This window comes from Osmerus mordax, chromosome 10 (genome assembly GCF_038355195.1).
Source record: "Osmerus mordax isolate fOsmMor3 chromosome 10, fOsmMor3.pri, whole genome shotgun sequence".
NCBI classification, from domain to species: Eukaryota; Metazoa; Chordata; class Actinopteri; order Osmeriformes; family Osmeridae; genus Osmerus; species Osmerus mordax.
Genome location: NC_090059.1, coordinates 13,003,841 through 13,026,643, shown reverse-complemented (window position 1 = coordinate 13,026,643; position 22,803 = coordinate 13,003,841). Strand labels below are relative to the sequence as shown.

At 50.2% G+C, this 22,803-nt stretch overlaps 1 protein-coding gene across 1 annotated transcript in view; it reads left to right on the top strand.

Annotated features, from left to right (window-relative positions):
- The window catches only part of ryr2a (ryanodine receptor 2a (cardiac)), a 68,892-nt gene that overhangs the window by 26,779 nt on the left and 19,310 nt on the right, over positions 1-22,803 (top strand). The window contains 50 exon segments of the mRNA XM_067245220.1: positions 127-210; positions 411-570; positions 1,833-1,980; positions 2,756-2,964; positions 3,525-3,699; positions 4,593-4,801; positions 5,033-5,370; positions 5,576-5,690; positions 5,845-6,005; positions 6,110-6,269; positions 6,551-6,637; positions 7,296-7,522; positions 7,661-8,480; positions 8,595-8,795; positions 8,955-9,060; positions 9,304-9,447; positions 9,854-9,973; positions 10,089-10,242; positions 10,353-10,467; positions 10,827-10,959; positions 11,463-11,566; positions 11,918-12,053; positions 12,155-12,341; positions 12,929-13,040; positions 13,232-13,352; positions 13,538-13,707; positions 13,836-14,056; positions 14,242-14,332; positions 14,880-15,020; positions 15,337-15,500; positions 15,708-15,786; positions 15,960-16,049; positions 16,327-16,464; positions 16,592-16,669; positions 16,754-16,829; positions 17,270-17,393; positions 17,476-17,591; positions 17,718-17,782; positions 18,291-18,412; positions 18,932-18,981; positions 19,246-19,306; positions 19,501-19,739; positions 19,888-19,969; positions 20,159-20,289; positions 20,474-20,797; positions 20,953-21,193; positions 21,330-21,417; positions 21,697-21,789; positions 21,896-22,066; positions 22,217-22,276. Coding sequence (XP_067101321.1) covers positions 127-210; positions 411-570; positions 1,833-1,980; positions 2,756-2,964; positions 3,525-3,699; positions 4,593-4,801; positions 5,033-5,370; positions 5,576-5,690; positions 5,845-6,005; positions 6,110-6,269; positions 6,551-6,637; positions 7,296-7,522; positions 7,661-8,480; positions 8,595-8,795; positions 8,955-9,060; positions 9,304-9,447; positions 9,854-9,973; positions 10,089-10,242; positions 10,353-10,467; positions 10,827-10,959; positions 11,463-11,566; positions 11,918-12,053; positions 12,155-12,341; positions 12,929-13,040; positions 13,232-13,352; positions 13,538-13,707; positions 13,836-14,056; positions 14,242-14,332; positions 14,880-15,020; positions 15,337-15,500; positions 15,708-15,786; positions 15,960-16,049; positions 16,327-16,464; positions 16,592-16,669; positions 16,754-16,829; positions 17,270-17,393; positions 17,476-17,591; positions 17,718-17,782; positions 18,291-18,412; positions 18,932-18,981; positions 19,246-19,306; positions 19,501-19,739; positions 19,888-19,969; positions 20,159-20,289; positions 20,474-20,797; positions 20,953-21,193; positions 21,330-21,417; positions 21,697-21,789; positions 21,896-22,066; positions 22,217-22,276 — 7,741 coding nt within the window.

Sequence of the window (22,803 nt, the reverse complement as noted above, 5' to 3'; positions counted from 1 at the left end):
CCACTCTCTTTGAGTTCTAATGACCAATCCATCACTTCACCTCCCTTCACTGGTCACAGTCCGAAGATCAGTATTCTCTTACTGTATACCCACTCCTCAAACCTGTAAGTGTGTGTGTTTCCACAGGACTCTCCTGGCTCTGGGTTGCCATGTTGGCCTGGCTGATGAACATGCTGTTGAGAAGGTCAATAACCTCAAACTGTCCCCTACGTAAGTCCCCTGTCCACTAACATCTTACAGTTCATCCCACAAGATCAGTATGTTACAGTATGCTACTGTTACAATATTTTGCAGTGTTTTATAGTATGGCTGGAGGGGAAACAACCCCAGTCAGCTTGTCGGAAGGAAGGTCAACAGGATGCATTTTCAGAATATGTAAACCGGTTGTCTTTCCTCTCTCTCCGGGCCAGCTACGAGCTGTCCAGTGGCTACAAGCCGGCCCCCATGGACTTGAGCCACATCAAGCTGGCCTCCACACAGGAGGCCATGGTGGACAAGCTGGCGGAGAATGCCCACAACGTCTGGGCCAGGGACCGCATCCGCCAGGGCTGGACCTACGGCATCCAACAGGTGTGTGTGTGTGATGTGTGTATGTGTGTGTGTGTGTGTGTGTATGGTGAGGGGGCGGTCAATGTGTGTGCACGTGTGTATGCCTTACGCTGTCTTTATCCCAGTTATAAACAAAAAATGACAGACATTTTAATAGGCACTCTTGGTCTTAGACGTCTCTCAAATGTCTTTACAACTCCTGTACCCCTGGGTAGACAGTACAACTGCATAGTACCCAACTGTGCTGCAGTATTACATACAGTACACAGTTTCTCGTCTGGGTGGGAGGGGGGAAGAAAATGAAGGGTGGTGAATGGAGAGGGATCAAGCTAGCTGTAGGATTAACACTGCCAGGGTTATTCATGACAGGGGTTAGCACACTCGCTAATGCAGACGCTCCACCATAATCCTGGCTGTGAAACCTGTCTGACAGCACACTCTGCTTTGTTCCTGCAGCTGAGATATGTTGGCAGGATCTTAGCATGTTAAGGAGCAGGTGTGTCCTGTGCAGGGCTCACAACTAACCTTTTTCCTCACGGTCCCAGTACCATCCCAAAGTGCAAAATTAACCATCCCAAACTGAATTTGACCTGTCCCAAAATGTAAATTCTTGTGTTTTTGCATTTGGAAATCTGAAATGGGTCTAGGTTATTTGCAACACAGGACTCTTGATACTTCTGTCATCAGAACAAGTCTGTATTTGAATTATCAAAAATGTACACAGTAACAAAATCACTACCATGCATACTGTAATGCCAGAGCCTTCTGCAGCTGGTAATTGGCTGCCACGCTCGGCATCCCCGAAATATTAAGACAATTGGCTACACCTGTGTCTTGTTTAGTATTAGTATTTAAGTGTCTGTTTGTGGGTTGTCCGGTGTGAAGTCTTGATCTTGTTTTCCAGTTCAGCCCGAGCCTTGTTAAGAATACGTCTACTGTTACTGACCTGAGCTAGTTGTCCTACTCCGTTTTGGATCTCGTGTATTGCCCTGTCTACCGTGTACCGATCTTTGCCTGTCCGACCATTCAAATAAATCTGTGCTTGGATCCAACCCCGTCGGGTACATCCTTACACATAGTCACTGATATGGCAAATGTTTGTTTTTATTTTTTAAATTGAGTCCCTTGAAATTGATTGTAATCTCCTGAGATCACAATACATAGGACAAAGCAGTACATCTGTAATACAGTGTGTGTCTGACCTGTGAAATTACCCTATCCTTGCGGTAGAAAAACAACTTCCTGTCACCATTTCCTGACTAACCTCCTCCTCCCTGGTGAAGGATGTGAAGAACCGGAGGAACCCACGTCTGGTTCCCTATGCCCTGCTGGACGAGAGAACCAAGAAGTCCAACAAGGATAGTCTGCGGGAGGCCGTACGCACTCTGCTGGGCTACGGGTACAACCTGGAGGCCCCTGACCAGGACCATGGTATGGTCACTCACTCACCACACACACAACAAACACTTGTCTTCTTTGCAACAGTTCCGTGTAATCCAAGACAGTTCATGCACTATTCTTTAGAATTCTTTATGACACAGTTTTTAAACTGGATAGTTTTTTTTCTTTTCCTGGTGTGATTGAATTTATAGCTGTAGTGGACCTGCATGGGTGACTTAGCTGTGCAAGCACCACACCATGAATCACCTGGACAGTTGTTTACCTTCCGCTAGCAGCTAGCTGCCAGGGTTAGCCCAGCAAGAGCTGCCTCTTCTGACGGATGCTGAGCAAGGCAAAACTGCCAATAAACTACGCATTTTGAAAAACACTTTGTCAGTTGGCCCTCTTGATGTTTTCTTTTCCCATCAACCCACAGGGAATAAATTGACTTCTATACTTCTTCACCAGCAAGGTCTCAAAGCAATCCTCAGATCACACCGCCAGCATACTGTTATACATCCTTCATTCTCTCTCTCTCTCTCTCTCTCTCTCTCTCTCTCTCTCTCTCTCTCTCTCTCTCTCTCTCTCTCTTCTCTCTCTCTCTCTCTCTCTCTCTCTCTCTCTCTCTCTCTCTCTCTCTCTCTCCTATTATCACTCTCTCTCACTCTCCCGTTCTCTCTCTCTCTCCCTCTCTCTCTCTCTCTCTTTCTCTCTCTCTCTCTCTCTCTCTTTCTCTCTCTCTCTCTCTCTCCTCTCTCTCTCTCTCTCTCTCTCTCTCTCTCTCTCTCTCTTCTCTCTCTCTCTCTCTCTCTCTCTCTCTCTCCAGCAGCCAGAGCAGACTTGGGCAACATGTCCGCCGAGCGTTTCCGTATCTTCCGTGCGGAGAAACCCTACAGTGTGAACGCCGGGAGGTGGTACTTTGAGTTTGAGGTGGTGACGTCAGGGGAGATGAGGGTGGGCTGGGCACGGCCTGGCTGTCTGCCCGACCAGGAACTGGGCTCCGACGAGCACGCCTTCGTATTCGACGGCTTCAAGGTAACATCACCAGTTCACACTGTGTAATATGTCCTACTGTTGTTGCTGCGAATGAACACAACTGAGCCACCGTGATTGTGATACTTTGGAGAGTCTGCCACGAGTTGACCATCTTTAAGACATTCCTTAGCGAGAACATGAAGGTATTATCTATGCATAGACGCTCCCTAGACGCACTTGGAGCCCCCTGCAGCTGCTTAGGAAGAATCGTGTGAAGCTGTGCTCCTCCATGCTGTCTGCCGTGGCCAGGGCGGGTGACTGAGCTGGTGGTTAGTCAGGCTGGTGTGAAGGCTGTCATTCTGTGAGTGGGCAGGAGGCGAGGGCCGAGGTGACTCACACTGTCAAGCACTGCAGGTGGTGACAACAGCTATTTATGACCAGTAGAGAGGAAGCTGGAGAGATCTGCATATGTGTGTGTCTGTGTGTGTGTGTGTGAATTCTGCTTGTCTGTGTGTGTTTGCAAGTGTGTGATATCTAGAGAGAGAGAGAGGAGAGTGTGTCAGTACAGTATATACAGGTATACTGGTGACGTGTGGGTGTATCCTGTTTGCTTTGCTCAGGCCCAGCGGTGGCACCAGGGGAATGAGCACTTTGGGAGGTTGTGGCAGTCAGGTGACGTGGTGGGCTGCATGGTGGACATGAACGAACAGACCATGATGTTCACCCACAATGGAGAGGTCTTACTGGATGACTCAGGGTCTGAACTGGCCTTCAAGGACTTTGAAGTCTGGGAAGGTCTGTGCTTCAACTCTATTCTTCTCTCATTTAATCTGTATTACTGTAATCCCGTTGAGTCCCGTTCAAATAAAGTTTCCGGTCCAAAAAGGCCCCCGACTAAGATCAGAAAGAATTTAGGTTTGGCAACACTTCAACTAACCATTAACCTCAATGTTATGTCACCAATGATAGCACCATTTGTACTTCTCTAAACCTCCGTGACTATTAGTTCCACTGGCTTGCCTCCTGACACAGTATTTTAGCCAGACCAGAGGGGCCTGTGGCTGTGTCCACTACCCTGCTTCACTCCACTCTAGTTCATAGGACGCTGTCAAATTAATTTGAAGTGTTTTTTCAACCACAAGTACAACACACACGCACACCCACACAAACTGTCAAATACACAAACATTGCATGGTCAGAGGCTAGCTTAGAGGCAGGGCTAAGCAGACTAGCAGTGCTGTAAGAGTCGCACTGCTGATTGTGCACAAGCGCAATCCACAATCCCACAATCCACCTGGCCCGGTCTGATATGCTCCAACGGTAACAGACAGACACACAACCAGGAAGTGGGAAGTGGGACCATGTGATTAGATAGAGTTTATGACAGAGAGGGCGTTAATTAAATAGATGTGATACAGCTAATGAGCCAATTTGGAGTGTTTCATCAGGGTCATCAGCAGCCTATCAAGTTGCAGGTGAAACAAGTGAACTTCAGAGCCATCTACTGGTCAGAGTAGGAGAACTCCAGAGGGGTTTATTTTAGGAAAAACACAAGAATCAAGGTCAATACAAATGCACATCCATATTTTGACCTACCGTAACAGTCATGGTAACCATGGTAAGGTGATGACTGTGATGATGAAGATGATGGTGGTGATGATGATGATGTCCCTTACTACCTTTCCCAGGTTTCATCCCAGTGTGCAGTCTGGGTGTGTGTCAGGTGGGCCGCATGAACTTTGGCAAGGATGTGAGCACGCTCAAATACTTCACCATATGCGGCCTGCAGGAGGGCTACGAACCGTTTGCCGTCAACATGAACCGGGATCTGACCATGTGGCTCAGCAAGAGGCTGCCTCAGTTCATACCCGTACCACACAACCACGAACACATCGAGGTGAGACTGACCCAAAACAAACAAGATTATTAACACCTGCTGAACTACTCACCACTACCCATGACAGAGGGATTTTCAGGTTTCCAGCCAATCTTAGTTTTAAGTATGACAAGGGTTTGACGATGAATGAACACATATTCACATACAGAGGTACTCCCACCATGACCCCAACATGACCTCTTCCTGACCCTATGACTCATCCACCTTTTGTTACCTCCCTGTGGCTTAAAGGTCACAAGGATCGACGGCACCGTGGAGATCCCGCCGTGCCTCAAGGTCACCCAGAGGTCGTTCGGCTCCCAGAACAGCAACACAGACATAGTGTTCTACCGCCTCAGCATGCCTATCGAGTGTGCCGAGGCCTTCGCCAAGTCGCCCGGCGGGACACTACCAGCTGACGGAGGCATCTTCTCTCCCAAGAAGGAGCTGGAGGACTTTGAAACGGTGTCCGACTTCGAGGTCCTGATGAAGTCGGCCCATGGTCACATGGGCTCCAACGGGCCGGAGAAGGACGAGTTCAACAATCACAAAGACTATGCCCAGGAGAAGCCCTCCAAACTGAAACAGAGGTAAGGAGACACACACCCAGTCTGGACTCAGAACTCTCCACAGCTATACCCCTGGGAGACTCCCTCCTTACCCCATGCCCAGGCATACATGACGTACTGTACTTTGCCCCAGTAAGATGTATTAACTGTGTGAATCCTAACCCTAGTTGATGTTAGTAGTACACCTCGCGCTAAGCCAGAAAGCATCTGTCCTTGGTCATGGCAGGTTCATGCTGAAGAGGACCAAGCCAGACAACAGCAGCACCTCCTCCACCCGGCTGTCTGAGGAGGTGCTGGCTGACGAGAGAGACGACTATGAGTACCTCATGCAGACTTCCACTGTGAGACGTGTTCATGCACACACACACACACACACACACACACACACACACACACACACACACACACACATACACGTACGGCATTAAAAGAATCCCACTCCCTACTTCTGACTGTGTATATTAACTGTGTGTATGTGTGTGTGTGTCTCCCCAGTACTACTACTCTGTGCGCATCTTCCCGGGCCAGGAGCCGTCCAGTGTGTGGGTCGGCTGGGTCACTTCGGACTTCCACCAGCACGACACGGCTTTTGAGCTGGACAAGGTCCGCACTGTTACCGTTACCCTGGGAGACGAGAAGGGCAAAGTTCACGAGAGGTCAGTATGAGTTGGAGTGCTCCCCGCAGGGTTGGTCTGTCTGAATAACTCTCCGAATCTTTGATAAAAATAAAAAAAAACATTGTGTGTCCTCTCCTGTCCAGTATAAAGCGCAGTAACTGCTACATGGTGTGGGCAGGGGAGAGCACCAGTCCAGGGCAGGGCAGGAACAACAACGGCCTGGAGATCGGCTGTGTGGTGGACTCAGCTAACGGACTGCTCTCCTTCACTGCCAATGGCAAGGAGCTCAGTACCTACTACCAGGTGAAGTACACAGCACAGTCACCAGCAAGTAGCACAGTGGGTCAGAACAGGGCCTCACTGAAGGTGTCTCCCCCTCCCTCCCTCCCTCCCTCCCTCCCTCCCTCCCTCCCTCCCTCCCTCCCTCCCTCCCTCCCTCCCTCCCTCCCTCCCTCCCTCCCTCCCTCCCTCCCTCCCTCCCTCCCTCCCTCCCTCCCTCCCTCTCTCTCTCTCTCTCTCTCTCTCTCTCTCTCTCTCTCTCTTTCTTTCTTTCTCTGTCTCTCTCCCTCGCTCTCCCTCTCCAGGTGGAGCCCAGTACCAAGCTGTTTCCTGCTGTGTTCGCTCAGGCCACCAGCCCTAACATCTTTCAGTTTGAACTGGGACGCATGAAGGTGAGGATCCACTCGCACACAAACACACCCAGATGGTGACAGAATAGAGCCACAGCTTTCTAGGCCAGCCTCAGAGTACGGGAGGTGTTGGAGGAACAGAGAACGAGGAGGACCTCGCACCAACTGAAGAGACGAGCTGTTTGCCTCACTCCCCTTTTCCACTGGTCTCACGTACTGAAAAGCTGCACTGAAAGCTACTCTCTTACTGTTTTCCTGTCTGGGACTATCTGCTTGTCTGTTGAGGGAGAAATGGAAGGATTTACCATTGGCATAAATTAATCGTCAAGTCTTACTTTACGTTACCTTATAGATGGCATACATTATAAATGTTTTACATTATCCAATCTATTGATATCTACTTACTACTACATTGATTTATATTGATTCTAGTGTTGCAGTGTTTCCCAATCTTTGCCTTGCTTTGACCAGGAGGGAAGCTGTCAGCACCATAGTGTATATCTCATCATTTCCAAGGACTGCCCTTTGTACTCTTCACCTTGCTTTTCTGAAACCAGCTATTGTTTCCCATGTCTGTGTTTTCTCTGTGTTCTCTATAAAAACCAACTCTCTGACCTTCATCCCTCAGACAGAATTTGCAGCAAAATGCCTTGCCCTCTCTCTCTATACCAGCTCAGTATATCTGTGTCTGTGCTGCCAGAACGTGATGCCCTTGTCGGCGGGGCTGTTTAAGAGTGAGAGGAAGAATGCCACCCCCCAGTGCCCCCCCAGGCTGCACATCCAGTTCCTGACCCCCGTCCTCTGGAGCCGCGTCCCCAACCACTTCCTGAAGGTGGAGGTGTCGCGCGTCAACGACCGTCACGGCTGGCTGGTGCAGTGTTCCGAGCCGCTCCAGTTCATGTCCCTGCACATCCCTGAGGAGAACAGGTACGCTGCTCGCTCCGGCCTTGTGTTCCACTCATCGGTCCGTCGACGGAAAACATGGGGTCTGCGTCTCGTGGACACGTTTGCCTGCCCGCACTGAAATGCGCTCGCGTTTACGTGTGTGTGTGTGTGTGTGTCCAGGTCGGTGGACATCTTGGAGCTGACGGAGCAGAAGGAGCTGCTGAAGTTCCACTACCACACCCTGCGCCTCTACTCGGCCGTGTGCGCCCTGGGCAACAACCGCGTGGCCCACGCCCTCTGCAGCCACGTGGACGAGGCTCAGCTCCTGTACGCCATCGACAACAAGTACATGCCCGGCCTGCTGCGGACGGGCTACTACGATCTGCTCATCGACATCCACCTCAGCACCTACGCCACGGCCCGGCTCATGATGAACAACGAGTACATCGTGCCCATGACGGACGAGACCAAGAGCATCACGCTGTTCCCGGACGAGAAGAAGAAGCACGGCCTCCCTGGGATCGGCCTCAGCACCTCGCTGCGGCCCAGGATGCACTTCTCCTCGCCGAGCTTCCTGTGCGGGGCGGCGGGCTCGGGAGGGGGCGGGGGCGGGGACTGTTTCCAGAACAGCCCCGAGTTTCCGTTGGACATCCTGAAGACGAAGACGATTGAGATGCTGACGGAGGCGGTGAGGGAGGGCAGCCTGCACGTCCGGGATCCCATAGGGGGCAGCACTGAGTTCCTGTTTGTCCCGCTCATTAAACTGTTCTACACGCTCCTCATCATGGGCGTGTTCCACAACGGGGACCTGAAGAACATCCTGCAGCTGATAGAACCCAGCGTGTTCTCCGAAGGGGGTGACGGGCCCCCGGAGAAGCCTGAGAAGGAGGGCAGCAAGGTGGAGGCGCGGGGGGAGGGGGCCGGGGGAGAGGATGGGGGGATCAAGGTGCCCAAGGAGGGCCTTCTGCAGATGAAGCTACCAGAGCCTGTCAAACTCCAGGTAGGAAAGTCTTCTCACGTACTGCAGCGCAGTCACACTTGAGTTCACTAATGACCTCCCTCCTCACCAGTGTGTGTGTGTGTGTTGGTGTGCCGGATGTGCGTGTGTCTCCAGATGTGCCACCTGCTCCAGTACCTGTGTGACTGTCAGGTGAGGCATCGCATCGAGGCGGTGGTGGCATTCTCTGACGACTTCGTGGCCCATCTCCAGGACAACCAGCGTTTCCGCTACAACGAGGTCATGCAGGCTCTCAACATGTCTGCCGCCCTGACCGCCCGCAAGACCAAAGAGTTCAGATCCCCCCCACAGGAACAGGTACAGCAGGAAGGGAACCTTGACAGAGGAGAGCAGGGGAGGGAGGATAGGAGAGGAAAGGGTAGGGAGGGGGCAGGGTGAGAGAGGGAGAGAGGGAGACAGGAGTTTATCATGCAGCTGTACTGAAACAGATTTTTTTTTTCATGCTCCTCCCTGTAGATCAACATGCTGCTGAACTTTAAGGAGGAGAAGCAAGAGTGTCCATGTCCAGAAGACATCAGAGAACAGCTACTGGACTTCCATGAAGACCTCATGATTCACTGTGGTAATGCTGGTCCAGCCGATCTCCAGCCATCTCCTTGATGGTGACTCGAGTCACTTCATGACTGCGCATCATCTCCTCATTATCCTTTCAGTAATCAACTGCACACATCCTAATTAAATCAACTTCATTATATTTGATGATCTGGTCACCAAAGGAGACCCTCCCACATATACACACGCACACACACACTCACTTCTCCTCAGGAGGTAACTCTGTTTCCTGTATATGTGTTGTGTTGCGCAGGTATAGAGATGGATGATGACCGGGCGAGCGAAAGCGACAGTGACTTCACCATCCGGGGCCGACTGATCTCCCTCGTGGAGAAGGTGGCCTACTTGAGGAGGAAAATGTCTGACCTGCCCAAGAAAAAACAAGCCAAGAAGCCCAGTAAGCCCGTCCTTCACTCCTGTCTTCCTGTGGGAGAGGCAGGGAGCAGGAGCAACACAGCAGAATACACTGACCTCATTATGACAACAGTGTCCTCGACACAGTACACCTAGTTCTAGTGTTCTTGTTTTTTTTCACACTCGGAACACTGTAATTCAATAATTCAGTTTTCGGATGACTATTCCATTTCACTTGAGCCTTTTTCAACATTGTTTTCCTCATGAGTATCTCACAACCTGTCACCTTAAGGAACAAGCACAACCTGCCACCTTAAGGAACAAGCACAAGCAAAACAAGCTCCCGAGTAGATGTGCCACGTGTGTGTGTGTATGTGTGTGTGTTTGCGTGAGTGTGTATGTGTGTGAATGTGTTTGTGACGGGTCGTACATGTGTGTGTGTCCTCCAGGTACCCTCCAGCAGCTCATCTCGGAGACCATGGTGCGCTGGGCGCAGGAGTCTGTCATTGAGGACCCAGAGCTGGTCAGAGCTATGTTTGTCCTGCTGCATCGCCAGTACGATGGCATCGGTACGCTCAGATACGAAACAAGCTCACCCAAACCTGCAGAGGGTATACCATGTAAAGCTTGGGCTAGCTGTGTTTAGAAGACCAAACTGTCCTAACCTTGGCTGAACCTCTCCAGGTGGCCAGGTGAGGGCGCTGCCCAAGACCTACACCATCAACTCAGTGTCAGTGGAGGACACCATCAAGCTGCTGGCGTCTCTGGGCCAGATCAGGTCCCTGCTGTCTGTCCGCATGGGCCGAGAGGAGGAGAAGCTCATGATCAGGGGCCTGGGGTGAGGAGAGAACTAAACACAGACACGCCTGCTGTTTACTGCAGACCCCAGGTCTGCTTGGGTATAAGCAACCAAGAGGGTGGTGTATAAGCCAGTGTGTTTGTCCTCAGTGACATCATGAACAACAAGGTGTTCTACCAGCACCCTAACCTGATGAGGGCCCTAGGAATGCACGAGACGGTCATGGAGGTCATGGTCAATGTGCTCAGTGGAGGAGAGTCCAAGGTAACAAACTCATAAACGAGCTAACTGACTAACTACCCACTTGAACTAAGCAACTAACCAACCCATTATCTGACAGCCATTCACATACTAAATCACTTATTTACTCCTTAGTTACACTGTTGTACTACTGTGTAATACATTTGGCATTTGTATGGGATATGTTTGCCGCCATTTTAGATCTAATTGACTTGAGTTAAGCTGTCTTTGATGTATAAACTTGTTAGAAACAGTGACTAGCATTCTACCTCTCATCCTTTTTATGAGGGCCTCAGTGCAACCGTCTGTGTGTGATGTGTGACAGCCACGTAACCCTGACACAACCAGTAATAGTGTGCGACTTCTCTATCACTTCTGTTAAGGAAATCACATTTCCTAAGATGGTGGCCAACTGCTGTCGTTTTCTTTGCTACTTCTGTCGCATCAGTAGACAAAACCAAAAAGCCATGTTCGACCACCTCAGTTACCTGCTGGAAAACAGCAGTGTCGGCCTCGGTAAGCGCATGTTTCCATTGGGTTTTTATTGTTTTTCTATTTCACTGTGATGAGATCTTCGGTACTTTGACACAGTCTATTAGAGCTTTACTGGCAGTTGAGCTCACCCTAGAATATAAGTGTCTTCTATCATTCTGCAGGCACAGAGACAGTGCATTACATTGGTACACAGAGCATAAACTATGGTGTGATCTTTATTTACGCCTGCAGCTGTGTAGTGATGCATGCAGTTCTAAAGTCAGTCGAGGGTTCCTGATTATTCTGTATCTCTGTGTTTCCTGCACGTCTCCTCATCCATCTTCTCATCCCTCTTTCCCATCCTCAACCTTCCAACTCTGCTGCCCTCTACATCTCCTACGCCTTTCCTCCCTATTCTTCTCTCCTTTCCTCTCCCCTCTTCTGCATCCCCCCCCCCCCCCCCCTATCGCCTTTGCCCTCTGCTCCCCTCCACTCCCTCTCCTCTCCTGGCCCCCTCCTCTCCCTTGGCCCCCTCCTCCTCCTAGCCTCCCCCTCCATGCGAGGTTCGACCCCCCTGGATGTAGCTGCAGCATCAGTGATGGATAACAACGAGCTGGCTCTGGCCCTCAGGGAGCCTGACCTGGAGAAGGTACTGTATCTCTCTCTCACTCTCTCTCTTTTTTACACTATTCTTCTTTCTCTCTCTGTCCCTCCCACTCTCTCTCACTCTCCCTCCTTCTCGCTTTAATTCCCTCTCACCCCTTCTCTTTCCTTTTCTTAGCCCTCCTCCTCCTACCTCTGCCCAACAGAACTAACTTTATTCAGGCCAGCCAGTACTCTGTATAAACCCTTGTTGTATTTATAGACTGACTCCCAGAGAGCTGCCTCGTACAGTATGTATGCAGCTGCTCACCTGACAAGCTGAAGTATCCTGTCAAATGAACTTTACCCTGACTGGCAGACATTAGAATTACCCTGGTCTTACCCCCCCCTCCCCCAGGTGGTTCAATACCTCGCAGGGTGTGGACTGCAGAGCTGTGTCATGCTGGTTTCCAAGGGCTACCCTGACATCGGCTGGAACCCTGTGGAGGGTGAACGCTACCTGGACTTCCTGCGCTTCGCTGTCTTCTGCAACGGTCCTTGTTTTCACACTAGCCTTTGTCCTTTGCTCCCATAATGCTTTGCAGCTCAACATTGCCCATCTGAGATACTGAACTGTTTCCTTCTGTCCAATCAGGTGAGAGCGTGGAGGAGAACGCCAACGTGGTAGTGAGGCTGCTGATTCGCCGGCCAGAGTGCTTTGGCCCCGCGCTACGTGGTGAGGGCGGCAACGGTCTGCTGGCGGCCATGATGGAAGCCATCAAGATTTCGGAGGATCCCAGTCGAGATGGACCCTCCCCCACCTCAGAAGCCAGCAGGACACTGTAGGTGACATAGAAGCTTCATTGTTGTACAAACTTCTAATTTCTCATTGGCTAATCTTCCGCCCACCATTCATCGGATTATTTTTTCCTCAGTTCTGTGGAACTTCTCAAACTTTCTCATTCGAATGTGTGTTCAGGGAATAGATTGGGAACATGTAAGTCTCTCTCTCCCTGTTTGTCCTTCCCTCCTTCTGCTCTCATTCTCTCTCATTAACTGGCTTCTGTCTCCCTCCACCTCCCTTTCTCTCTTTCCCATATCCCCCTTTCTCTCCTCTCCTCTATTGCCAAAAAGGTGGCTCATTACTCTCCAGCGCTCTCGTTCTGTCATGCTCTGCCAAGTGTTGCATAACTGCTTCTGCTTTTCCTGCACAGTGTGTTTGAGGGAGACATTACAATACATCATATCCCCTCAGAACATGACAAAGGCTCAGTCCCTGGAATGCACTTACTGCACACCAGCAACAGGAAAGGCCGAGCCTGTAGACAGAGATAGCAGGAATTATCCATGCCTGTTTCTGCATAGTTTAAGTATGTGTGTGTGTGTGTGGTGTAAATGATGGTGTAATGATGTGTGTGTTCCCTCACAGCAGCGACATGGTGGAGGATGAGGAGGATGACACCATCCACACCGGCAACGCCATCATGACCTTCTATGCTGCTCTCATTGACCTGCTGGGACGCTGTGCTCCTGAGATGCATGTGAGACACAAGACTAGCGCCTCCTACTGGTGGTGGTGGTGGTGGTGGTGGTGGGGAGGTCTGTAGACCAGTATAGGGGACAAGGAAGAGCTCATTTTACAACAGTAGAAAATGTGGATGGCTGTTTCCACGTGTGGTACAATGTGGCTTTTTCCAATAGGGAGGTTTTGATGTGTGTGTGTTGTCACCAGTTGATCCACGCAGGGAAGGGCGAGGCCATCCGTATCCGAGCCATCCTGCGTTCCCTCATCCCCATCGAGGACCTGGAGGGGGTGATCAGTATCCCCTTCCCCATGCCCACCCTCGCCAAAGGTGGGGTTGTCACACCGCCATACAGGGAACAGTGGACTGGTTGTTTTGACGAGCACATACTGTACAAGATGATGCCGTTTTCTAAATGAATCTGGTTATTCTCTGTATCCATACCATAGTGAACCACAGTTCGACTGATAAGTGTGTTTGTTTGTTTGCGTGTGTGTGTGTGTGTGTCGTCTCAGACGGATCGGTGGTGGAGCCAGACATGTCGGCAGGGTTCTGTCCGGACCACAAGGCAGCCATGGTTCTGTTCCTGGACCGGGTCTACGGTATTGAGGACCAGAACTTCCTGCTCCACCTTCTGGAGGTGGGCTTCCTGCCAGACCTGAGAGCGGCAGCCTCCCTGGACACGGTGAGGAGGAGGAGGGGCGAGAGAGGCAGGGGGGGGAGAGAGAGAGAGAGAGAGAGAGAGAGAGAGGATCTGCACATCCATGTTCATCTTGAGGCTGTATGACTAACCGGGTATTCTCCCCCCCCCAGGCGGCCCTCAGTGCCACAGACATGGCCCTGGCCCTCAACAGGTACCTGTGCACGGCCGTGCTCCCCCTCCTCACCAAGTGTGCCCCGCTGTTCGCCGGGACGGAGCCCTTCGCCTCGCTTATCGACTCCCTCCTCCACACCGTGTACCGGCTGTCTAAAGGCTGCTGCCTCACCAAGGCGCAGAGGGACGCCATCGAGGAGTGTCTGCTGGCCGTCTGCGGGTGAGAAACAGCTCCTCGGTCTGGTCTTTTATTAAACCTCTCTCCGGATCCAACCATCCAATCCCATGCTGCTTGCTGAAATGTCATTAACTCTTAATCGGTTTAGCCCGATCCTTTAGGGCTGGTCAGTGGGCTTGTTATTCAGTGCAGGTAATGTTGTTGTCGTCGTTTTTGTCTACCTGTAGTAAACTGAGGCCGTCGATGATGCAGCACCTGCTCAGGCGCCTGGTGTTTGATGTTCCTCTCCTCAACGAGCACACCAAGATGCCTCTCAAGGTGGTGTAGGAGCACACCCTGCACCTACACCCTGCACCTACACCCTGCACCTACACCCTGCACCTACACCCTGCACCTACACCCTGCACCTACACCCTGCACCTACACCCTGCACCTACACCCTGCACCTACACCCTGCACCTACACCCTGCAGCTTCACCCTGCAGCTTCACCCTGCACCTACCCCCTACAGCTACCCCCTACAGCTACCCCCTGCAGCTACCACCTACAGCTTCACCCTGCAGCTACCACCTGCAGCTTCACCCTGCAGCTACACCTTGGATCTACACACTGTAACACACAATAACATACCATGCAGCTATATACTGACTATAACCATAAATATGACACACAGCGGACTCAACAAGTTACCTCTCAAGGAGACACTGTAACACACAGGGAGTCCCAGCTTCACATACACAGTCCTTCACCTCTGGTGATCTATGAGTTGTTCACTTGAAGATGATTCTGTATATCGATGGTGGAAACGTTCTTCAGTTTCCACTGATCAGTGTCGGCTATGCTGAACTCTGTCTCCTCCATCCAGCTGCTGACCAATCACTATGAGCGTTGTTGGAAGTACTACTGTCTGACGGGGGGGTGGGGCAGCTTCGGAGCCTCGTCAGACGAGGAACTCCACCTCTCCAGGAAGCTGTTCTGGGGAATCTTTGATGCCCTTTCACGCAAGGTAAACCAATCAATTAACACATCAATCAATCAGTTGTACAACTTTATTGATATGGGTACCGTAGGTTGACATTTTGACATTGGCACAAAAAGGATATTGATTGTATACAGCAGCCTGACCGCTACAGTAGACTAGCAGGTGAATCTGGCATGACTATAGTACTTCCTAGTGGCTCTTAGTTTTTCATTCATTGTGTGTGTATGTTTGTGTGTATATTTGTCTGTGTGTCTGCGTCTGTGTGTGCCTGTGTTTTGTGTGTGTGTCTGTGTGTTTGTATCTGTATGTCTGTGTGTGTGTGTGTGTTGGCTCCCTCCAGGGGTACGACCAGGAGCTGTTCAAGCTGGCCCTGCCCTGTCTGAGTGCTGTTGCCGGGGCGTTGCCCCCTGACTACATGGAGTCTACCTACGTAGCCATGATGGAGAAGCAGTCGTCCATGGACGCCGAGGGCAACTTCAACCCTCAACCAGCAGACACCGTTAAGTAAGACCTGGAAACACTCTTAAATGCTAGATAAGGTCATGACTTGCCAACAGGGCTTTTCTGAGTGATAACAACAGTCGAACCCCTGTTACTGTAGCATAAGGATACCTACTTCTGTTTGGTAGGGGCTAAACCTTTTGTTTCGATGTGATTAGCAGGGTACTATTACTGCTAACATTCTCTGTGATTTGTACTTCTCTACACCAGTGTGAACGTCCCAGAAAAACTGGACTATTTCATCAACAAATACGCCGAACACTCCCATGAGAAGTGGTCCATGGACAAGGTGGATTTACACTTATAATAATACAATTGTAGTTCATCCAGTGGTTAGATAAATAGTTAAATGAGATAGTTAAAACAAAGACAGAGTGATACTGTAATGCAGCCATACAGGAATCTGCTGTTAGCATGTACATGGCTTGTACCCATACTCCTCTCCTCCTCTCTCCCTCCTAGTTTGCTATCGGATGGGTGCATGGAGAGCAGCAGTGTGAGGCGTCCAAGAGCCACCCTCTCCTCAAGCCCTTCAAAGGCCTGTCTGAGAAGGTCAGACCTCAGGGGATGACTGTACAGAACAGTGACTACAGTGCACTACATCTCCTAACTACTAGGGATTCGTGTACATAAGTGTTGGTTTAGTTAGTTTATGTGAAGTTTCAGTGTTAATATTCCTCATGTCAAGCGAGAACCAGGGCTGAGACTTAGTTTGGTCATGATGGATGACATCGCTTGTTGGAACTCTGTTCATCCACCCGTCCATCCATGCCTCCCTCCTCCCTTCCCTCAATCCCTCCTTCCTTCTGTTGTTCCTCCCCTGCTGTAGGATAAGGAGGTGTACCGCTGGCCCATCAAGGAGTCTCTGAAGACCATGCTAGCCTGGGGCTGGAGCATAGAGAGGACCAGGGAGGGTGACCCTGCCAGCCTGCACAACAGGACCCGACGCATCTCACAGGCCAGTCAGGTAGATACAAAGCACACGCTCATACACATACTGTACATACACATGCAATGATACGCACACAACATTATACACACAAACGCACACACGCTGACAGAGTACTGAAATAAAGAAACTCTTCTGTGTCCAGTTGTCGACAGAAGGAGCACCTGGATTTATCCCTAGACCCATCGATATGAGCAATGTGACTCTGTCTCGAGACCTACACGTGAGTTAGAAGTACTCCTACTCAATGTTCACTCTGCTGTACTGCAGTGGCCAAATTCTTGCACTCACTTTTCTTGTCTTTTAGTCGATGGCGGAACTGCTTGCAGAGAATTACCACAATATTTGGGCCAAAAAGAAGAAATTTGAGCTTGAAGCTAAAGGTTAGTACAGTTTTAGTACAACCTCTGTCCAAGAATAAACCAGGGGCATTATCCACCTGAAAGAAAATTTGAAAGCGTGAGGTGTGAAAATGGTTGCTGTCTGTCTCCTGTGTTCTTGTGCCTTCTGGGTAGATCTGAAAGGCAGGAAAGTATTGTTGACTGATGAAGGTAAATCTGATTAACTCCTGCTGCTAGCCTTGCTGCTGTTGGCAATAGCGTCATTGCTAGTACTAGGCCTTCAGAGACCTTGTTGATTCCAAACCCCACAGTAAGCTGCAATGCAGAACATCAACTCCTGACTGAAGTTTGCTATCTCTAAATGTTTTCTGATTCTGCCTTGGTGACTACTCACAGTAGGTCCTGTGAACGTTGAAGTCTGACAGTAACCACCAGCAGATGGCAGTGTTTCACAATCTCTCCCTGACTTGTGTCTCGTTAAGGTGGAGGAAGCCATCCTCTGCTGGTGCCATATGACACGCTCACTGCCAAAGAGAAATCCAAAGACAGAGAAAAAGCACAAGAGACCCTCAAATTCCTGCAAATCAATGGATACAGTGTATCTAGGTAAGGAATGAGTGTAGTGAGTGTGTGTTCGTATGTGTGTGTGTGTCCATAGTGTTTCCCCAGACATGGTTTCTCTGTGCAGGTGTGTGAAGGAGCAGGAGTTGGACACCCCTTCTATAGAGAAGCGTTTTGCCTACACCTTCCTCCAACAGCTCATCACCTATGTAGACCAAGCTCACGAGCACATGCTGGAGTTTGGTGAGGGCCGTCACACACATCCAGTCTGGAATATTCAACCGACTTCTCTTTAGGTGTGTGAGTGTGGGTTATGAGTGTCTGTTTGCGTGCTCGTGTTTCTGAAGCCCTCTGTCTCTCTCGTTTCAGATGTTGGAACACGACCTAAAGGAGAGAAGGTTCCCCACGAACAGCAGATCAAGTTTTTTGGAAAGGTCCGTTTGTCTGTCTGTCCGACTAGCCGTCTGGCTTGGTGTCTGGGTTTCTCGTCGTCTGTCTATCTCTACCCTTCTCTCTCTGATATATTTTTAAGTTGTTGTGTCAAGGCCAGGGAGGGTATCTGGAAGCCACGGCTTTTGATCTGCTAAGCACATTGTTCCCCAGTTACGGAGACGTCATCAGACCTGCAGCTTCCTGTAAACAAACATCAAACAGTGCTCCTATTAACACTCTAATGCAATAGCCGTGGACCCCTGTTGTGCTGAGGGCTGATGTACATAACCTCACATCACCACAATAATTGCCACTGACTCATTCAGATCAATACTGGGAGAAACAGAAATGGGAAATAGGGGCCCAATTATGCGCCGTTACAAAGAAGACAGTCATTAACTATGGAGCAGGAGATGCGCTCAGGGCAAGGTGTCTTTTGGGAATAGAGGGTTAGGGTTAGGTTTGTTGTTTTTGGTTGAAGAACTGTGTCTGCTGTCTTCATTAACACAGGTTGTCCTGCCACTGGTCGACCAGTACTTCAAGAACCACCGACTCTACTTCCTGTCAACAGCCATCCGACCAATCAGCAGTGGGGGCCACGCCTCCAATAAAGAGAAGGAGATGGTGACCAGGTGAGGAGTACCACCAGATCGGTGGATGTGTCTCGATTGTGTAAACTGGCCTACTTGCCATGTCTCCTCCTGTTTTCAATAATAGAGGTGATCAGGGACAAATGTAGCTGGATGTTGTCAGTCTTCCTGGGTCTTTAGATCAGTGTATGCGAGAGAGAGGAGATGAGCTAAGTTGTTTGCATTAGAGTAGGAATATTTCCTCAAGGGCCTTATTTAAAAAACGTGGATTTCATGCTACTAACCCAGGATGTCCTTGTAATTTAAATTCAGACAGTTTAGAAATCTTCACAAACACATGCACGCAGACACACACACACGCTCAAACACAAACAAACATATACTTCTAACGTTGCTCAGTCTTTTATACCACTCTGTGTTCCTGTCTTTCAAGTTGTCCTCCCTTGATCACTCACATCTGCTCTGTTTCCTTTCTGTTTATCTACTTTTTCCTTTCACTCTAATTCGTTCATCTCTTTCCCCCCTCCGCTTATCCTTCTCTACCCTTCTTTTCTTCTTCAGTCTGTTCTGCAAACTGGGAGTTCTTGTCAGACATAGGATATCCTTGTTTGGTAAGGAGAGACAGCAGAGCTGTCACGTGTGTGTGTGTGTGTGTGTTGGGTTTTCTGCTCTGCTCTTTTCCTGACATACTTGTACTCAGGAAAAGATAATCTGACTGTTCGGTTCATTTGGGATTCCGTTTGGTGTCTTGTGTTTGTTTTTCTACAAGAGCATGTGTGTGTTGCGTGGTGTGGCATGTGATATTCACCGCCCAGACTGCAGAGACTGCTCTCTGCTACAGTACCACACTCACTGTTCCTCTGGCGCATCCACAGGAAATGATGCCATCTCCATTGTCAACTGTCTTCACATACTGGGACAAACCCTGGATGCCAGGTATGTTACCTCACTTTCACTTGGGTGTGTTCCACAAGTCATAAATACATATACAGTATATGTGTGTTTGTAGATAAATGGATGGATTCATCTTATTTTAAGGCTAATCTTGGAGTGAACTACATATATAAAACAATCCTCTGCTGCACTATGTGTATGCTATGTGTTTGTGTGTGTGTGTGTGACTCCACCAGGACGGTGATGAAGACGGGTCTGGAAACGGTGAAGGCGGCCCTGAGGGCGTTCTTTGACAACGCTGCCGAGGACCTGGAGAAGACCCTGGAGAACCTGCGTCAGGGCCAGTTCACACACACACGCACCCAGCCCCGCGGAGTCACGCAGATCATCAACTACACCACCTTCGCCCTGCTGCCCGTCCTCTCCTCCCTCTTCGAACACATCGGCCAGAACCTGTTCGGAGAAGACCTCATATGTGAGAACCTTCAAATGACACACCTTCATGTGCCTACAAACCATGCAGAGGCATGTTGGCTACAGAGATGATGTACTAAGTGATGGGATGTTTGTGGTTGTTTATATTGTACTGTTCTGACCTGTTGTGCCATATGTGTTGTTCTCAGTGGATGACATCCAGGTGTCGTGCTACCGCATCCTAAACAGCCTGTACTCTCTGGGCACCAACAAGAGTATCTACGTGGAGAGGTACTGCCTTGCCCCCTGCTGTCCAGTGCATGTTGGTGTGGGTTGGCGATTGTGGACAGCGTTGATCTGTATTGCTCTATTTCTGTCTCTCTCTGTCTTTTCTCTCTCTCTCTACCTCTCCCACGTTCTCTCCCTCTCTCTCTCCCACTTTCTCCCTCTCTCTTTCTTGTCCACCCCGTCCTCCTGCAGACAGCGTCCGGCGATGGGGGAGTGTCTGGCGGCGTTCTCGGCAGCTTTCCCTGTGGCCTTCCTGGAGCCTCACCTCAACAAGTTCAACAGCTACTCCATCTACAACACCAAGGGGGCCAGAGAAAGGACTGGTATAACAGACTCCTTTTTCACCATACTACCATTTTAGCCTTTCAATGTTGTTCACAAGGGAACAGAAAGCAATTTTTGTCATGATTCTAGTCAAAATAAACAGTACTACCATGAATTCTCTCTTTTTTCTCCTTTTCATCCTCCCTCTCTTTTTTCCTCCCCCTCCCCGGACTCCTTCCCCAGCCCTAGGGCTCCCCTCCCAGGTTGAGGAAGCCTGTCCGGCCATCCCCTCTCTGGAGAAGTCCCTGGAGGAGATCATGGATCTGGCCGAGTCTGGGATGCGCTACACCCACATGCCCCACGTCATGGAGGTGGTCCTGCCCATGCTGTGCAGCTACATGTCCCACTGGTGGGAGCACGGACCCGAGAACCACCCGGCCGAACGGGCCGACAGCTGCTGCACCTCGCTCACCTCCGACCACATGAACACCCTGCTGGGGAACATCCTGAAGATCATCTACAACAACCTGGGAATCGACGAGGGCGCCTGGATGAAACGACTGGCTGGTAGGGAGGGCAGCCCCAGGCAATACTCAGCTATAAGACACAGTTAACCTTGACTGAGCCAAGCATGGTATTGAAAACATGTTGTGGCCAAGGTTCTATGCTTAAACTGGACAATTCCTAACTGCCAGTCTCTGCCTTCTAACCCTGCCCTCTAGTGTTCTCCCAGCCAATCATCAGCAAGGCCAATGCCCAGCTGTTGAAGACCCATTTTCTGCCTCTAATGGAGAAGCTAAAGAAGAAGGCTGCCACCGTCCTATTGGACGAGGAGCACATGAAGGCTGAGGGGCGGGGGGAGATGTCAGAGGCGGAGCTTCTGATCCTGGATGAGTTCACCATATTGATCAGAGACCTTTACGCCTTCTACCCGCTCCTGATACGATTCGTCGACTACAACAGGTACTGTACAGGGAACTACCACACTTAGAAATATACAGTATAAAGTACACAGATAACTATCACTCTGTACATTGCCAAGAGATAAGTTGACCGGTGTTCTGTGGTTGGTGCTGATCATGTTGTTGATGTTTGTCAGAGCCAAGTGGCTGAAGGAGCCTAACGCTGAGGCGGAGGAGCTGTTCCGTATGGTGGCGGAGGTCTTCATCTTCTGGGCCAAGTCACATGTAAGTCAGGCAGACAGGACACCTTCCGGTCGAGAGGACCAAGGAACTTCAGAGGAGACTCGGGCTCAGATAGAATACACCCGATGAAGGGCCTGCAGTGCTCTGTCTGACATATCCGTTTCGAATGAAGTCCTTGGCGGCAAGAGCTGGCTGACTGCTATGTATGTGATCCCTGCTTTGGTGTGGGCCTGTGCTCTGAAGCCAGTGACAACACCGTGCATCTCTCTCTCTCTCTCTTCCGGAGCTGAACCACTGAAATCTCTCATTCGTCCCTCGCAGAACTTCAAACGGGAGGAGCAAAATTTTGTGGTGCAGAACGAGATCAACAACATGTCCTTCCTCATTACTGACACCAAGTCTAAGATGGCCAAGGTACGTGGCTTGATAGTGTAGTCTGCTTGATCAGGATTGAGGAAAAGTTTGACTTGTGATAACATGTCATCACGTGTTTTCGTGGGTGTGTATGTGTGTTGAACAGGGTGCTGTATCAGACCAGGAGAGGAAGAAGATGAAGAGGAAGGGCGACCGCTACTCCATGCAGACCAGCCTGATCGTGGCCACACTCAAACGCCTGCTTCCTGTCGGCCTTAACATCTGTGCCCCGGGTGACCAGGAGCTGATTGCCCTCGCCAAGAACCGCTTCACTCAGGTGACCCCCTGCTGACACACTGAGCATTTTTTTATTTTTATAAATGGCTTTAAATGACTGATGTCTTGATGTGTTCTGGCTCCTTGGTTGGAGGAGATGAAGGGTGGGAGGTTCCTCTCCCAGCTGATCTGGAGTTGTTGTTCCCCACAGAAAGACACAGAGGACGAGGTACGGGAGATCATAAGGAACAACCTGCATCTACAGGGCAAGGTGAGAATACACTCAAGTTTAGACCTGTAGACCTCATAGACCAGGTGAAACCATCATACTCATTCATTCTCATTCATACTCATCCCCCCGACCTCTCACTGACAAACCTGCCTTCTAACAATGTTGGAACTCAACCAGATGTTTCCTTTGTAGCTATTAGCCACTCTGTCAAATCAGATGGCTGTGGGCTAATGCTATAAATAGATCCTCCCCCCCTCCCCCCCCCCCCAAAAAAAAAAAAAAACCCTCAGCATGTCCCTTTCATTAACCAGCATGTCCCCCCCCCCCCCCCACCTTCTTACTTTTTCTCCCACTCTTTCTTCTTTCTGTCTGTCCATCTGCATCCATCCATTCTGCATGTGCTCCAATCCCCACCGCACCACCACCAGTACCGAGTGTTCCACTTCAAAAAGCTGGTCAAGAAGCTCATCATAGTCTTGAAGTGGATGAAGTCACGCCAGTCCAAACCCTCGGGCTCCGAGATGCCCGGCGGGCACAAACGCATGCCTCCCCTCCGCAAACGCTCT